The sequence below is a fragment of the Coloeus monedula genome (assembly GCF_965178545.1).
Source record: "Coloeus monedula genome assembly, chromosome: 3".
In the NCBI taxonomy this organism is placed as follows: Eukaryota; Metazoa; Chordata; class Aves; order Passeriformes; family Corvidae; genus Coloeus; species Coloeus monedula.
In genome coordinates this window covers 99,804,575-99,822,309 of record NC_138783.1, presented here as the reverse complement: position 1 = coordinate 99,822,309, position 17,735 = coordinate 99,804,575, and the positions used below count along the sequence as shown (strand labels likewise).

The window sequence follows — 17,735 nt, the reverse complement described above, 5'->3', positions numbered from 1 at the left end:
ATACAAATAAGACTTTGTTCTTACAAGAGAAAACCCAACCCGACGTACCCATTACAGCTTCTGCTGTTGCTCCTGACGGCCGCAAGACAGGCACGGTTGCTGTTCCAAATGCCTATTTCTAGAAGACAGTTTAAAAATAACCTAAACTCTGTCATACCCTTGATGCCTTGCAAATACTGGAGAGACAGGAGTCACATGTCCTTGCTATGATTTTGCCTGTGCTCCTGCAGCTTAGGGTTGCAGAGGGAAACTGAGAAATGGTCTTTCTGTAACTATGCAGATTTAATGTTTCCTTTGTGAAAGCAGCAGTAAACTCCAGCAAAAAAACGTCAACCAGTATTCTCCTGAGTGGTTTCCACCTTGGAATTAATCATAAGTAAGATATTACAGAACTAATAATGTCAGCTTGCCTTCAATACAAATTTAGAAAGTGCAAAAGTTTGTTATGAAAAAAAGGCAGCTCAACATGTTGTAAGTGGAGCTACCCAAGAATTCTGGGAATATTCAGCTACAAGCTTCTGATACAGCTGTCAACTTATCATGAGTAATAAGCACTCAGAAGAACATACCTGCCATTCCTTACTCTGCATCTCTTTCAGCTCTTTAGTATAACGCCTCTAAGTCTTCAGTTTCCGAGATTTCCTCTCTTACCTTTATTTGAAAATTCATTACATTAACCTAAATGATAGTGTTACTCAAAATATGATCTTTTTCATGAAAGCATCAGGAATGCAGCAAATATAAAAGACTCAAAAATGTCTTTGACATACAAGAAAACCCTTTTTCTGTTTATGGCAAATTATTTTATTTTATAGAAGAAATACTTTCAAATAATACAAAAATGACACAATCATACAGAACTGTGACAAAAACAAGAGAGATGAATATTGAATATGATAACTCATTACCACATCAAGACAGAACTCATTACAGCAGTCAGAATCACAGACCCACAAGATACACCGACGACATCTCACAGCAGTCACAATTTAAAAACCCCCGGACAGAGAGACCACCGGACATTGCTCCTTGGTTACAGTCACAGAACAATTTAGGGTGGAAAAAAGGTCCCTACCCCAACCCCTGCTCAAAGCAGGCCTAATGTGACTGGGATGCTCTGGGCTATATCCAGTTAAGTCCTCATCCACTGTATGGACAGAGTGCTCCACCTCTCTGGGTAACCCCTTCCAGTACCTGACCAGACTCACATGGTGCTGTCTGTTCTTAATACACAGCAAGCACTTCTGGTGTCACTGCATGGTAACTCTGCATAAACACTGCTGTGTGACAGCCTCCCCTGGAAATGAGAAGCGAAATTCTGACTAATTGGTCTTTTAAAGTAACGAGCACTGAAAAGCTTGCTGGCCCTAGACTTTTACCCAAACACTAAAAATTTCCCACATGATTTGGTTTTTATCTGCATAGTTTCTGAATTCATCTAGTCGTGCCCAAGGAACCCAATATACACCCCCTAAAACTTACTGGCAAAACAGGCTTCAGGATGAATAGCATGATAAATGCTAAATATACTTCAATTTCACATAAATTGCTATATGATTGCAACACTTGATGCCTGTAATGACTATAGGCCATATTAGGAAACAGCAAATACTACCTTAAATGTCTGTGTTAATTAATATTTATGCTTACAATCTTTTTTTCCCCATAAATTTTTGCCTCAGCATGGATAAGTAAAAGTAATTCAATTTTTCTTCCATGTTTTCCTGACCTTTGACAAGGTAACAGAGTCTAAGTTGTTGAAACTCACAAAGAAAACTTACTTACAAAATATTTGAAAATATTCTGATAGGTCTGTTTAGTTTTTGGCCTTTGTTGTTTTGATTTCCTGATATATAAAAATCTGGAACCAATTTGATCTTTAATTAAAAGACAACATCATGTTCCTTTGGGGAGATTCCAGTAATTTGCAAAGTCAATCTTGTGTTGGGCACCTCTCTTTGTAGGTAATGTATAATTAGAAAAATATGAGAAACTCTATTATAGTAGTTTAGTAAAGAAGTATTTTTACATACTTGCAGGATGCAAGGACACAAAACTGGCATTCTCGGGAATTTAGGGTGACAGTCTTTCATTAAAACGGATGGTTACAAATAAAATTAATTCTTACCAGATTTTAGCTGGTCCAGCTAGCAATCAAGTGAGCTGTACCTTCCAGAATTATACACCTTCCCCTGGAAAGTGTCACCGTTCAACAAAACTTGCTTACAGTAATCGCAAAGCACATCCTTTAGGATGAACATGTGTTTAAGCACCCTTATTAAAGCAGCTGCTTTCTGAAATCAGAACACATGTGGCTTTCCTGAATCAGATGAGAATCTGTAGAACTGTAGAAATCACTGTAATAGTCCATTAACAGGCTTTCCACACAGCTAGCTCACACTGCTACTTTAATTCCCTTTTCATTAAACAAAAAACAAAGACCTGTCACCCTTTTCCTTCCCCCGTTTAAACTGAGGATCTAGTTAAGAATATAAAGATACTTTAGACACAACGGAAATGAAAACAATCTATTAGTGCACAGTAAGAACATGCAAATGAATTCTGCAATGTTTAACTTCACTTCTAATTAGTGTTAAACACATTGCAGGTGATAATATTTTGCTATAACACAGACAGTGCTAAAGAATACAATGTACATAATAAGCTACAGATAATAAAGCTGAAAAAGTGACAATTTTAGAACATAGTATTTTCATTTCAGGTATCAGAAACAAAACCAGCTCAATGGTTCCATTCTACTGTATGACAAATACTGAGGAACAAAATTTCAGTCTTAAAATACATCTTAAAGTAGGTATTTTCCTTCAAGGAAAAAAGGCACTATAAATAAATTACACTACAGTGAATTTGCCTGAACTCACTTTGTTTCTGTCTTCCAGCCTTTAAGTCAAATAAAACAGCATAAAAACTGTACACGCTCTTAACAGGATAGTCGATCTTTTATAAAATAAGTTGTCTTCAGAGATGTCAGTTTCACAACAAGGAAAAACCAAGCCTTGTTGCAGTCGCTATTATAAAATATATATGTATATATATTTATATATATGTTTTTGTTTATGTTTACTTTTTTTGTACTTTTTTTTATTTTTTACAAAACGTGTATATTAGCTTTTGCACAATTTTTTTAAAGAAACTTGTCTAATCTAAGAACTTCATTAAAATAAAAGCGATAAATACTTCATGTTTACAATGCAACATGTCATACATCATCAGCTGGCAGAGGAGGTATGTTAATCCTTGGTCTTGTAAAAAAAGCTATCTTCTCTCTGTGATCAAAACAAGAGAAAAAGGAAGTAAATAAAATTATGCCTATGTTCCCCCTCCTCCCCACAAGAACATGGTTTTTCTTTACTCAGGTTAATGGTTAGTATTTGTTACTTATGTACTGAACTGGTCTTTTATTTGAGTACAACAAAGTTCCAAAAACTACTAAACCTCACTATATACTTCTGGCAACTTTCCATTGAACACAATTACTATTTTTGAAAACCTAGGTGGAAGCTTTATACAACTCACTGAACTTCAGCCATAGTTAATCATAAAAAGGCTTCACAGGACAAGTTCTGCAATGCAAAGTTCACCCTTGTACATTTTGCAAATAACGTCTACAAAAAAGAAGGGGAAAAAAAGACGGCAAAAAAAGATGGCAACTCTGGAAACAGAGTCCCAAGAAAAGGCTTCTTGAAAGAAAGTTCCAATATTACTGAGTAATTTTTAGGGAGAGTGTTACTCGTAATTTATATGTATTACATAAAACAGACTATTTATGCCCACAGGCTTGTACTGAAGAACTGACACATCATTTGGACTTCATAGCAACTAGGCTAAGTTGGAAGAATCACCTAAGCTATGTTTGCATTTGAAGCTTTTTTTTTTTTTTAATTTCACGTGTACTAGAATTGTAACCCTGCAATTTTACCTTAGCTTTGGCTCTTTGCAGAACAAAGCATTCAAAGGGAACTCATGTCCAAATCCAGATACAGTTTAAAATTACTGGTTAAATTACTGGTTAATTACTTCTGATTAAAATCAAGAGACACAAAAAATTTAAGCTAAATGTTTCAGAAAGCTTTAACCTGTCTAATGAATTGTTGCTATGCTATTTCAGTACGCATTACCGCTTACCTAAAAGTCTGCACCTGAATAGGTTCTTTCTGATTTTGCCCACGCAACTGGTATATTTCTTTTGATGCTTTCTTTAGCATCTTTTCAGCTGCTTGCTCTTGGTGATGTTCAAATTTGGTCTGTCTGGTCTGAAAACAAGAATATAATGCTTAAAGTGGGCATGTGAATAAATAAAACACAAGAATATTCACACTAAACCAATGGATTTTTTTACCCCACTCACCACAGCAAAACCACATAAGTACATTGTCTGAAATCATCTAAGAACTATAAATGCAGAAGACTGAGTTGTTTCACTTATTAATGCTCTTCAGAAAGACACATAATAAATTAACAAAATCTACTGCACAAAGATCCATGAAACAAGATCTTACTATAAATTTAGGCTCAGTGTTTGTCTCTGATAACCCAATGACAGTTTTGTCTGTTGTGCAATTTTGCCACCTTTGTCCATAACTTCTTTCTCCAAGAACAGGGGGAAAAAAAAAAAAAAAAATCACATACTTAGGGAATATTCCAAATACTTGTAAAAGAATAAATATCAAATCAGCAAAGTTTCTTTCAAATACCAGAAGAAAGAAAATTATTAAAGTTCCAATAACAAATACCTAAACAAAAACAAACAAACAACAAATAAACAAAAATCCAAAACAAAAAGTGCCACTGGCAAATAGTGCCATTCTCCAAAAATTGTCCTCAAATAAGTACACAGTTTGGTAATACTCAATGTAATAATTTTTATTGTGCTAACTTCAAGAATAAAGAAAAAACATTCATTGTTTGAGATTCTGTACAAACAGCTCTTTAGACATCTTATCAAAATGAAGACATTTTGAAACCAGAAGTTTCTTATGAGTGCTTATTTCATATTACCATACCTGCCTTTCTGCTTCCTTCAACAAGTTCCGGAATCTCTCATCCCGAAGGACCCAGTGGGGTAAATCTGTCTGCCCTCTGTGCTGGGCATCTTCCAGACGCTGTCTCAACTCTCTTAAAACACATATCTCTTCATTCAGCTGTCTCTGTCGAGTTCTGGATGCCTGGAGATCCAGCTCCAGGTCTAAGGATGTCCTTGCCATAAGTTCAGCCAAAGATGATCTGCAGGACTGTTGAGTTATTAGGATTCAAACAAAATGCACAATATATTACTCTCAACATAGTTTACTGGTCTGTCTTTATAGACTATACATTTTCTGTACTTACTTCACACACAAAATCTTTTCCACATGAAGTTTTGGAGATTATTTACATCCCCCAGAAAAGGCTAGATAGCTGTAGGGATTTTCTGTACTATTCATTCTGTTTTTCAATTAATACTTTCTATTACTTCCTTTTACAGTTTCCTTTCCATTTACAAATATTTACCTAATGAAGCTTATGGACTAAAATTCCATGCTATGATGATAATAAAAGGGATGCAATAAGAAAAACTCAAAGACATCGTGACATTGGAAAAATACTGTACTGAGCAAGACACCTCTTAAAGGGCTTCATTCAATATTAGTTTTAAGATACATTCTGAATCAAAATGGGAGGCATGGCTGTCTGCCTGCCTACACCAGCAAGGCATTAACTTCTGCTGACCAGACTACTTTTTATGTAATTTATATACACAACATTGGTGCCTCATCTGCCCTTCTCTGCCAACTTGTTTGACAGCCTGAGGAATGGCATAGGGGCAAAAGGAGAGCTTAACCTATTCTTTCCTGAATACTTGAGTCTCAAATACTATTATTTGTTAGGCTGCATGGGAGGGGAGATGAATGTCTTAATGTCACATTCACACACACGTCTCTGAACCTGCACCCTGCACTAGATTTGAAAGATTTATCAAACTTTGCATCTAATTAAATATAAACTCAGTCCCCATTAAAGTATTTTTTGTCTGCCACACTTTTTTCCCTCCTTTAAAATTGTTCACAACCTTATTTAACTACTTTAAGTCTACCTTTTAGCTTAAAAAACCCAAAACAAACCCAGAACTTGGACCCCCTCCCTCCCCAATTACATTGCAGAAGTTTTGTACATTTCCTAAAAGGATCAGAATGTACCTGCAGACATCTAAAGCTCTTATGTATAAAAGTACCAGTATTTTAGCAACTTAATGAAATCTAAAGATCATTTTCCTAGGCATACCTGCTTATACCGTAGAGTCCGCCTCTCCAAGGTATTCCGGACAAAAGGGGACTTCCTTGGCAGGGTTGAACTGTCACTGTCACTGCGATACAGCTGAGTAGAAAAGACATTGAAAATAAAGGCTGCTTGCAAGATCATCTTCATTAAGAAATTTGGTTTGGTTTTTTTCTCTTTTGCATTTGAAATTTATTTTTTAAAACACACAAACTATCTTGTTTTAAGGAACTGAATTTTTTCAGCTTTAGTTATTTATAAACATTTATATGTAATAGTGCTCATATGGTAGTTACAATAATTCAAGAAAACTTAAAAACCATCAATGTTTTACAGGTAAGTTTCACCAACCATTCTACTAATTATCCAAGACAATGTAACCGAAAAAAGGAGGGAGGAAGGATGTAAAAGCAGTAATGTTTCATCCTAAAGCATTTACTGTTGTGGGTACAAACAATAGTCTCCCACTTTTTCCCCACATCTGATTTTAAGTAAGTGCAGATTAAGTGAGAGTCTTTAATCATCTTTTCCTTTTGGTGCTACCCTTGGCGTGTGAGGATCTTTTACTCATATTTTGCAATTATAAACAGATACATAAGCCATAAATCAAACTGAAGAATTTGAAGGGGTCCATAGATGAACTGCACGCAATGTAAATAAGAGAGCAAAAACCAGAGGATCCTTGTTAAAAGCACAGAATTTAAAAATCATTCCTGAATTTTCAAATTCAGGCTCTCAGAAATTTACGAAAGGGTATGATCAAAGCTACATGCGTTTCACCAGTATTGCAAAACCAATACTCATGTATTGATCTGCAATACCATGAGCCAACTGCTTATAAGTCGTTTGCCACTGAACGCAGCAAACAATAAATGTGAGCTTGAAAACTGCTGTGCTGATCCTCAGTTACTTGCACCAGTGCACCCAGGAATCCTACATCCCACTGTAACAGGCACCTTATGACTGATATTCATAACAGCAATCAGAGTCGTATGAATATTTATGCAATAACCCTAAGATTAAGCATTCACTCCTATTTTTCAAACTTTTATGTATGTGAAAATTAAACACGGCTTCTAAGCTGACTGCTTATACACCTCAATAGATAGCACTGAACCACTGTAAAATCGACCACCCTCACCTAACATCTACGGTTGCCAAGGAAAAGAGCTTCATATCTAATTTATCATAGATTTTTACATTTCAAATCAAATTCATCCAGGTATAATTCTTAAAAAGAGTCAGGGAAGCTCTTCCCCATTGCAATGTTTAAATTCAATTAAAGATTATTCATTAGCATTAAATAGTAATGCATGTTTCTTATAAATGCAATGAAATCTTACAGAGATTATCAAAAACATTTAATACACTTGTGTGCGGAGACCCCTTCCCCCTCCTCCTTTTCAAGCTTTACTCACTCTGCAAACATATTGACTTCGTGCTCCAGGCGAAAAGGTCTGGGAACGAACAATTGTGCTACTACGAACAAAAGCAGAACCCCGTGGCCTGCGGCCGGTTCTCTCTTTTGGAAGGATAGCAACTTCTTCAGGAAACAGATCCTCAGTGTTAGTTTCCTTATCCACCTAGAATTTCAACAAAGGAAATTTTTTTATTTCTTCCTTATTTTCTCTCTCCTAGCAAAGACAATCAGACATTTCAACAATATTAAAAGTAAACAACTTGCCCTGCTAGCTAGATTCAAATTTTAATGAGCACTGTGAGGATGAATCACTTCACTTCTGTAAAAGTTTTAAAACTAGGTCATTCAAAATTATAAGATTACCTTTCAAAAGCCTTTTCTGGAACAGTAACAATTATAAGATTCAGAGCACAAGGACTGCATTCAGGATTGGCAGTTGGGCATTAACCAAACTACCACCTGCTCTCCAGCCTCAACAGAAGAAAAACTAAGTCACCTTTCAATAAGCACAGTGACTCTGAAGCAAGTAACCACCTTAAAACTAGAGGAAGTTAAATGAAGAGAAGGAAGAAAACAGAACTGAAAGATTGTTCACACAATTACACAAGAACACTAAAATATTCAGAAAGACAGAAAACATAGGCTACTCTAGCAAAGCTTCCAAACTTTTAGAAAATTCACTCCTCAATAAGAGGTGTGGTCTTCCCCAAAGGCAACACAAACAGCTTATGTTCCTCTACTTCAATGGAGGTCTGCTGATTTCAGCTTGTGAAGGATTGTTTTCAGTGTCTCATATCTTAACTACAAAAGACTAAATACATCAGTTTCAGCACAATTACTCCACATTATTGTAACACTGAAATAGTAATGCAAGTCCTGAAATTTCTTTCTTCACAATTCCTTACAAAACTCTTACAGAAAGAAGAGCACTGGAATTTGATTATCATCTTTCTGTTACAATTTCACGTAAACGCAGAAAATTGATAAAAGTGCGTATTTATAGATTAGATAACGGCCACAGTAAAAATAGTTTGTCTTTCGATATAAGAACCAAATTCTGTTCAGAAGTAAGTAGTAAGAAAACAAACAAAACCAGCCCTAAAGAGTGAACTTCCACCAACTCAATAGCCATACAGCTGCAACAAAGGCAGTACTCATACAGGATATTAATGTCACTGCTGATTCTTTTCTCTCCTGGCCAATTCAGACTCAAACTGCAGGCACAGCAGTAGCTCACTGTGCCAGGCAGGGTGGCAGTTTCCGTGCTGCAATGTCTTCTCTCATTACCTTTAGTGGTGGAGGCTGCATTTTTCCAGAACCATACTGCCCTGCTTGAGTTGCGAACATGTGTCCAGCTAATGGATCCCCGCAAAATGGCTCTGGATAAGGAGGACTAGTCTGGGTGCAATTACTGCATCCACTGTCAACAGATTCTGCTTGCCAGCTCCTAAAGTCAGAACATCACAACAATTTTGCAGGTGTTAAAAAACCCCATTCCATTATGCATTACATTTACATATTACATTATCTAAGCCAGTTTATAATTTTACAGTATTATTTCTCCAATAAAATACAGTATTTTCAGTGGGAGAACATAGCACACCTGCATTTCTGCAAATGCAGATAAGCAAATACATTTCATTGCAAAAATTCACCTTCCCTAATTTTCTTAAGGCATGTGTTCTGGTCTTTATAACAATACTAAGAAAACAACAACAAAAGAGCAACACAACTTATGTAACAAACTAGGAGTATCATTAGGAATGAAATCGCAACCCTAACCCTAACAATGTCCCAGGTCACCACTAAATTTTATTTACTTTTTTTTAATACAGGGCTGTTAAAACCCATTACAGTTGCCTCCTTGGCAAAGTTTCTATTTGATGTAATGTTTTCCCACTCCCCAAACTCCAAGTCCCCTAAACTCAACCAGCTATTCAAATAAGGTTTCCTCCTGTTTGCAGATCATGACATAACAATTTTATACTTGTAGCACTAACAGGGAGCAGATCTCAGAATAAGGACCTGCTGCTTTTCCTGCTTTATTTCGCACTATACCCATAGTGTAAATATCTTTGAGGAAGTATTAGTTACTATCTGTTTGATGAGGTATTTAAACCCTTTTTACCTTTCTGATATGGCTTCTGCCTGATCTTCCTTTCTTTCCATCTCCAAGATTTCCTCCTCTGTGTACTCTAGTTTCACTCTCTCCTCTGCCAGCTCTCTCTCAACTGCTTCCAGCTGGGCAGTGGTCCTTGCTAACAGGGCTGTCACTGCATCCTGAAAGGTAAATAAGTCTTTAAATAAAACTGCTTGAACAAACCAATGTACTTAATGTATACTATTCAGAGAAAAAATAAAAACAAAGCCATCATATGTTCTTTAAAAAACAAAACAAAAAAACCAAACCACAACCCAAAAAATCTGTCTTGAATCTTACCAATCAAAAGTACGTGGTGTTCAACTTGTCACAGAAACTGGGCAGACTTTACTTGACTGTGGAGCATCATCCAGAAAGTTAGGTCAAAAGAGACCTCTAAAGCTCACCTAGTCTGATGTCCTGCCCACAGCAAGCAAGGCACCATAGCCAAGTCAGGCTGTCCAGAGCCCAGTCAAGGGCTGAAAACATCTCCAAGGATGGACATTGCACAACCTTTCTTGACAATCTCCTCAAGTGCAGCGGCAGAAATTTTTAATGTGTTTTATTTGGACTGGAAACATGCATACAAATATATACAGGGCACTATTTCAAGCACCTGCCCAGACATGATCTAGTTTTCAACAAGTCTTCTGAAATCTAGCTCTTGCCCCAAGAGTTAAATTATCACTTCCTGTGATAACTTGAAAACCTGCACCCAAGGTAAGATCACAACCACCCTGCCAGTCAAATAAAGTAAAGAAATCACTTTTTTAGAGCCATACTGTTTTAACTGTAGTTACATTTCCAGAAGACTGAGGAACGCTGTCTTCACATTGGTTTTTGGTCTTTGCTCTCTGGGGCTCTGAACCAGTGAAGATCTGAACAGGGTACCAGTGAAGCTGCATCTCACCAGAACTCTCTGCATCAGTCAGGTTTATCTGGGCAATGCCCTGTTAAAAAAAAAAAGCATTGACCACAATAAGATGCACATACTCTGCAGGACAGACACCCATTTAAAGAGTATTTTACTTACAATGTAAAACCCCAACTTGCCCGAATACTAATGTCTCTTAAAAAGAGACAGTTTTGTTCTGTTGCGTTATGACGTCTAAGATTCTGAATTTCTTGCCTCTTCTTTACTACCAGGAAGAACTGCAATAGATAGTAATTTTTTTAAAGTTGAAAAATAAAATTTGTGTGACTGATGTAGATATAATTGACACCTGATAGCTATGAATATTTTATTTTTAAAGCCTTCCCAACTATATATCTGATTTTTATATTTCCTTAGATTAATACCACTTTAATAATATTACTCTAATTTGAGGGTCTTTTGAGATAACTGTATTCTGATACCCTTCCATTCTCTGGCCTTCAGAGGCACTTTCAAATGGAAAAAAAACTGTTGTGTAAACCAATCTTTTTTCCTGCCTATTTATATCATAAGGTAGTCAAATGGGGTATAAGGCTATTTTTCTACTTTCCAGGCCATCCTTGCCTCTTCCAGATTCAGGTAAATATAGTTTTAATGGAGGCTTCTCACTAAAAGTATTTCAAACTTTGAAGTAGCCCTACTCCATCAAAGAGAGCTCACGTAAGAAATTTCTCAGTGGTGTTCACCTAAATGAAAAACAGCTAAGAACAAATCCATGCTGCATATTTAATTTTTTTTTTTTAATCAGTTCACTAGCTGGACTTACCAATGATTTTGTATCAGTCAGCCTTTAAGCACTGCTTTTTGTTTCTCTGGCTGTCTCTACAACCTGTTCATTTCCATCCTAAATGAGCCACGTGCTAAGAATGTTTTCTTTGTATCACTGGAACAGTCCTGTAAAAATGGCTTTCATCTCTCATAAATCAAATAACTGTATACAATGATTCTAACAGCAAAGGCAGTAGGAAATGCAGACAGAAACTGCATTCAACTTTAAGTAGGTAAAGAAACAGTTAATTAGAAAACAATAATAATAAAAAAAAAAGTTGCATTGTTTTTCCAAGACAAATGCTCCCTGGGGCTCTGTTTAAACAGGTGCATAGAGGACAATAGAGAAAAGTTTTTGAGACTAAAAAAATAATGTGATATGGGGATACAGCATGTTACTGAGAATATTGTCATTTCATGGCAGTATATCAGAGGCTATAGAGATGCCTTTTCTTTTTTCTGTATAACCCAGATGTCCTCTAATTATCTACTTGCTTTGATGCAGTGGAAGATATAAATGTATATCAAATACTCACACTTTTGCATCAGAGTTGGAAAATGTTTAAGACACACTGAGTTTAGTTTAGGAGGTAGAGAGGAAAACTGTTTTCCTGCCAGCAATGCTGGAAAAAGCATAGGCTGACTCTTAAGATGCCTGACACTGCATTTATTAGGCAGCTAAGCAAGTCTGCCAAAGAAGCTGCCTCTACAAAGGGAATCACTAATTGATTAGAGAATCACCATGAAACTCAATTAAGAATTATCAGTACTGAAAGGACTAATTAATATTTCATGTCCACCTCAAGATTTGAAGCTTACTCAAAAGGATGAAAAAACCAAGGTGGGTCTGATAGAGGTATATGACATGCCTGCTCTGATGCATTTGTTAACAACTTGGACGGCAAAACAGTAAAAGTATTTATGAATATCTCTGTGATGTCTGACAGACACGTCTCTTTATAAGAAAACAATCAGGATTTAAAAATCATGCTAAAAAAATGGGACGGATGTTCTGAAATAAAAACAAAAAAATGCAAAAAAAAAAAGTTACACTCAAGAAGAAAACAAATTAAGACACAGGGAATAATTGGTCAGAGCTGTAAAAGATGAGAAACTGGAAGTGAAACAGCAATGCCAGGTGACTGCAAGGAAGGCATTAATATTTCTTTTATGTTTTAACATGAACTATATATGCTAATCATGGAAAATAACAATTCCCTTACCTTGACATTGACAAGGCCACCAGGGAAGAAATAAGCCAACTTAAGACAGAAAAAAATCTTTCAGCCATGCAGGGCATAAGGGTAAAAGATTGAGGAAACTGTTAAGACCATCCCACAAGTGTAGTGTATTTATTTCTTTATAATTGAACTATTTCCCACATTTTTTTTTTATTCCCTGTTAGGTGTAAGTATTTATATAATTTAGGATTAACTCCAGTCTGGCTTTTGCACTTAGGAATGTATTAAACTGGCACATCCTAATTAAAAAGAAAGCAGTCATTAAGAATTTGAGAAATATATGCATTATTAAATAAGTGGGGAAAACTCTGTAATCTCAGTGGAAAACATCGTGAAAGACAAAGGCCTTGTTGACAGGGACCATCACAGCAGTTCCAAAGAGAGGTAGCACATAGCACATGATTTCTCAGTTTGAGAAAATGCTCGGTCTCAAATTACAGCTGAAGAGAACAACAATCATGATGTTTAAATACTTCAATGTACCTATCTTAAGAAACTGGCATTGTTTCTCTGTCTTGGAGTATTGCTAAATTAACAATGTTACCAATTACTGTTGACAAAGATACTTCTGACATAACCAAAGTAAGACCATGAAAGAGAAAAAAATCCCTACCAATATAACCTGAAGACCTATTTTTTTGGCAACTCAATAACAGCAGTTAGAATAAAAGCGCCCTAAACTTAGATGCACTTGTTTCAATAGAAAGATGCTTTACACTTGAATAGCTACTGAGCTTCCCAGAGCAACAGGATATACCTGTATAAAGCATTTTACACCATTATATCCAGCTTCTTATTGGGATGCTTTCTCTTTAATTACACTGCAGAAAAAACTTCCTACTGCAGACAAGACCTTGGGTCCACTCTATGTATATAAGATGCTACTTAGTTTAAAGGTGGACTAACAAACACACATTTGCTCAAATAAACACCTCTTATCCACAGCCCAGCTTGACAGTGATATGCCTGTACCTCTTAGCTTGATAGGCTTAAAAATTTTTTTCACTTACCCATTCAAACCCTGCCACTGCAAAGACAACCCACTCACTTCAAAATAGCCAGGACATCAGCCCCAAGGCAGATTTAGTTATGCATATTTGTATTTGATAACAGCTAAATGAAGCTAACACTTCACACACCTGAAGTTAGCACATGATATCTCAATCAGTTTAAAGTAAAAGGCTGAGGTAACAGAACTGTTCCAGGGCCACTGTTACCCTGCAACAAGGTTAAGACTGATGTAATTACGTAATAATGTAGTCCTCTTCACCCACTATTAAATGGTAACGAGGGGTCTGTATTTGTTATCTTTTTAGTAGGAACCTGTTCCAATGGTACTGATTCCTCACACAGGCATTATAGTATCCTGCAGAAATCTAAGTCTTGAGCACGCTGTCTTTTAAAAGCTTTTTTAAAGTCAGATTAAGTATTTTTTAAAATCTCGTCTCTTTATTTACAGAACTATACTTACATATGTGAACAAATGAACACATTAACCTGTAATTCTATCAGAACTCCTTAAGGAAAAGTTAGGTTTTTACATCTCTTTTTAATCTTAAAAAGAAATTCCTCTGGTAACTTTAGTTTCTCATACCACATGGCTTTTAAGAAACAGAACCACTTACCAATAGCTCTTCTTGTTGCTGATGATCAACTGAACAGATATACAGCTGCAGTGATTTTAATTTCAAAACACTTGAGTGCACGGGGATTCGGAACACCTCATTAAATATTAACAGAGTTTGGAATTCCAAAGCTCTCGAGCAGTAAGTGGTTGGTGTGCTTGACTCAAGCGGTGGCAAATAAACTCTCACATGACTGGGAACAGCAAAACAGACAAATAGCACAATTCAGAAAAAGAAAGCCATTTTGCATTTTTCAAAATCAAGCTAAGCAAAAACATCAGTGTACCTTCTACATTAAGAGTCTACCTTGAGATGATCTCATCACCAGATTTACTTTGCATTCTTAACACAGAAGATCTGCAAAGCTGATCTCAAAATGCTGTATTTTTTTAACTAAAACTTTTTTTTAAAACTTGGTGCTTAAGCAGAGGCACCAAGTAGCACTTGAGCTGCCCTGAGGTATCCAAGGTATTTAAAATGAGCTACCAATTATAAGAGGATCTATGGGAGATCTACACAGAGCCTCCCTGTGAGCAGAAGCAGCTGGAGGCCAGGTGCTTTGCTATGCTATGCTATTTCAAATGGAAACACATGGCTGTGTTTTAGGCAATTGAATTATCCCGTAAGTGTCACGGATCCATTTCTTCCTTCTACCCACTAAGCAACCTTTTTTCCCTCCTTAAGAAATTAAGAAATTCAGATGGCAAAAGAAATCTGCAGTCACTGCATCTATCTGCAGTCTCAAAAGACAAATTTAAATATGTGGTACCATGTCATTTACGACTCCAAGCCAAAAACAATCAACAACCATTTTCAGCTAACAGCATAAGCAGCAGAGCTACTTAGAGAATTGTTTCCGTGTTCTCCCTGTCCTGACTGCTTGCCAAGCCCCTGCAATATCCTATCCTTTCCTCATGCCAGCAAACAGTTTCATGCAACTGTGTTGTGACCCAGATTAGAAAATTTATCTGGGTTAAAAAGCTAACCTAGCAAAAACCCCACAAAGGCTCAAGGATTAAAAAACCCCTCTCCAGCTCAGAGGTTCACTCAAGTTGACTACATGGCTGCAAGAACTCTTATGCCATCACCAGAGAGAGGCTCACACTGTCAGGTAAATAAATGGCTAGAGGACAACTGGAAGAGTTCCTTATGGTGGAACTGCAGCACACTGGACTATGGAGCATCAGTCAGTTAAACAGATTCACGTGCTGTAAAAAGGCAGAGATTCAGCTCCTCTGCTCACTGGCTGCAGCAGGCAAACCTCCCCCCAGCTGCCGCAGCACCTGATTCAAATAATGTACAGATGCATGGAGGAGTTAATTAAACTTGATAAAAGCTTCTGCTTTTTTGGTAATAGAAACTTATTTTTTGACTAGACCAATCAATTCACTCTGCAGCAATGCAATTTCTTGGTTCCAGCAAAGGTAGGGTTGAGAAGGATGAAGAACAGAACTGCATTTTGAGTCATTTAGATGCCTGGTTGCCTTGACGACAACGTCCAGCAAACCTTCTGGACTAACCTTTTTCTTTGGTACCTCTACATTACTACCTTCTTCAGATGATGCTTATTTCTTTTTCTGATGACAAGGCAACATGGCTGAGTACTACACAATACTCACACTTTTCCCTATCATGTGCCCTTGCACTCACACCAAACAGAGCAAAAGACCAACACTAATGTACTGACCTACGTGAAGAATTTCCACTGCAGTTTTGCAGCGTTAGCAAGATGAAGTTTTCAACAAAGATCAATTCATTCAGGGAGATGTCTGTCAATTTAACAGCTCCCACCAAATTACTTATTTTACAATACAATGTTATCATACCTTCATTTTCCAGTTTTCAAACAACCTCTCCCAGAGATAAAGAATCAACAACTTTTACATGTTGAATTTCTTTAAAATATGCTAAGATACATATCTCTAGATAAAACAGTGTTTTATGACAACACTGTGATTATTTAAGAAACATTTATTAGAATAAACTAAGATATATTCTATATGTGATACAAAATTTGAAAAAAGTAGCACAAGCTGTCAGAGGTTAAAAAAAAGTTAATCTTTTGTACTGATTCTCAGCTAGTACTTGTGTTAACATTATTTTCAGAAGGTCTTTCACAGATACTCAAGGAGAGCTGAACAGGTCACAAAAGCCTGCAGATCCTTTGCTGTTGTTTGCATGTTTCCTGGTGTGGTTTTCTTTCTTAAAGAAAAGGCAAGGTATCTCTCTTACTGATTAATATAGACGTTGCCATAGGAATTGAGAAAAATACACTAAGCTTACTCTGGAATATCTCAGATATTTTTGAACAAACTCTCCTCTGCACAATAAACATGTAAGAACACAGAGACTACATTTGTGTGACACAAGTTCTATAAAAAGGGATATGGCCATAAAATTAACCCTTTCCTCATGGAAATTAAGACATACCATCTTCTCCAGAAATGGCTTAATTTTGAATGAAACCAAATAAATCTACGGTATTTATAACTGCAGCATAAAACAAGCAATGATCAGACTCTGGGTGAAATTTAAGCTTACATTTTGCAGTTTTCTTTAACAACTAGACTAGTAAAGTTCTTCAGCTGTAACACATGGACTAGCAGACATTCACTTCCACTGTCATGCCTGGAAAATAAATTCTTTGTGTTAGTCACCAATCATCAATACTTTGCTTAAGAAATAAAGATGAAGACTAAACAGATTTAAAGAATGTAAAAGCACATTTGTTAAATACATTTCTTGCACAAATCAGTTTCAATCAAAAGCATTAGCTACAGTAACAAAGTTAATAGAACTAAGTGAATTAAACATTATTCAGCTTGAAAATAACGACTGGCCTTCCTAAGTGTCTTGACAGCAAACAGCTTTTATCAAATACATTCCTTAGTTTAAACAGTTACACCATATGCATGTGTGTGTGCATGTGTAACAACATATCAGTTACATTAGACAAATCCATCTGCATTATTTTCATGGGCCATTGAAAACAAATTAAAAAATTCTACTCTTTCACATCAGCATGAATTTTGAAATGCCACTAACAAAGTTGGTTGATATTTTAAAAACTTTCAGTCTTAGGAATTAGTTTTCCAAGGGGCAGAGATGATTCTGGAGGGCTAAAATAAAATATCCTGTCTTGCACAGCAATAATCTGCCCTTCCCCACACTACTCCCACTACCAACAATAGCATGCCATAGGCACAGGATTTCAAAGATGTATTGTACAGCTGTATTTGTGTCTCTTCACCTGTGACTTTCCTAAGGTAATCCTCCTTTATCCAGCAGAAAAAGATCTCGCTTACAGAGACATATCCCTATAGCCATACTC

At 36.4% G+C, this 17,735-nt stretch overlaps 2 protein-coding genes across 4 annotated transcripts in view; both read right to left on the bottom strand.

Moving 5' to 3' along the window:
• Positions 1–95, bottom strand: part of CLCN4 (chloride voltage-gated channel 4) — a 41,266-nt gene extending 41,171 nt beyond the window's left edge. The window contains exon 1 of the mRNA XM_082277529.1: positions 49–95. Coding sequence (XP_082133655.1) covers positions 49–52 — 4 coding nt within the window. The 5' untranslated portion in view covers positions 53–95. The remainder of the gene's footprint in view (positions 1–48) is intronic.
• A 704-nt stretch (positions 96–799) lies between these two features.
• Positions 800–17,735, bottom strand: part of WWC3 (WWC family member 3) — a 100,625-nt gene continuing 83,689 nt past the window's right edge. For 2 of the 3 annotated variants that reach the window (XM_082277694.1, XM_082277693.1), the window contains exons 14-23: positions 16,946–17,032; positions 14,405–14,597; positions 10,619–10,786; positions 9,825–9,976; positions 8,984–9,143; positions 7,695–7,859; positions 6,283–6,375; positions 5,025–5,252; positions 4,147–4,274; positions 800–3,287 (exon numbers count right to left, since the gene is read on the bottom strand). In XM_082277694.1, the coding sequence (XP_082133820.1) occupies positions 3,221–3,287; positions 4,147–4,274; positions 5,025–5,252; positions 6,283–6,375; positions 7,695–7,859; positions 8,984–9,143; positions 9,825–9,976; positions 10,619–10,786; positions 14,405–14,597; positions 16,946–17,032 (1,441 nt within the window). In that variant the 3' untranslated portion in view covers positions 800–3,220. The remainder of the gene's footprint in view (positions 3,288–4,146; positions 4,275–5,024; positions 5,253–6,282; positions 6,376–7,694; positions 7,860–8,983; positions 9,144–9,824; positions 9,977–10,618; positions 10,787–14,404; positions 14,598–16,945; positions 17,033–17,735) is intronic. The other variant, XM_082277692.1, reaches the window with a different exon arrangement.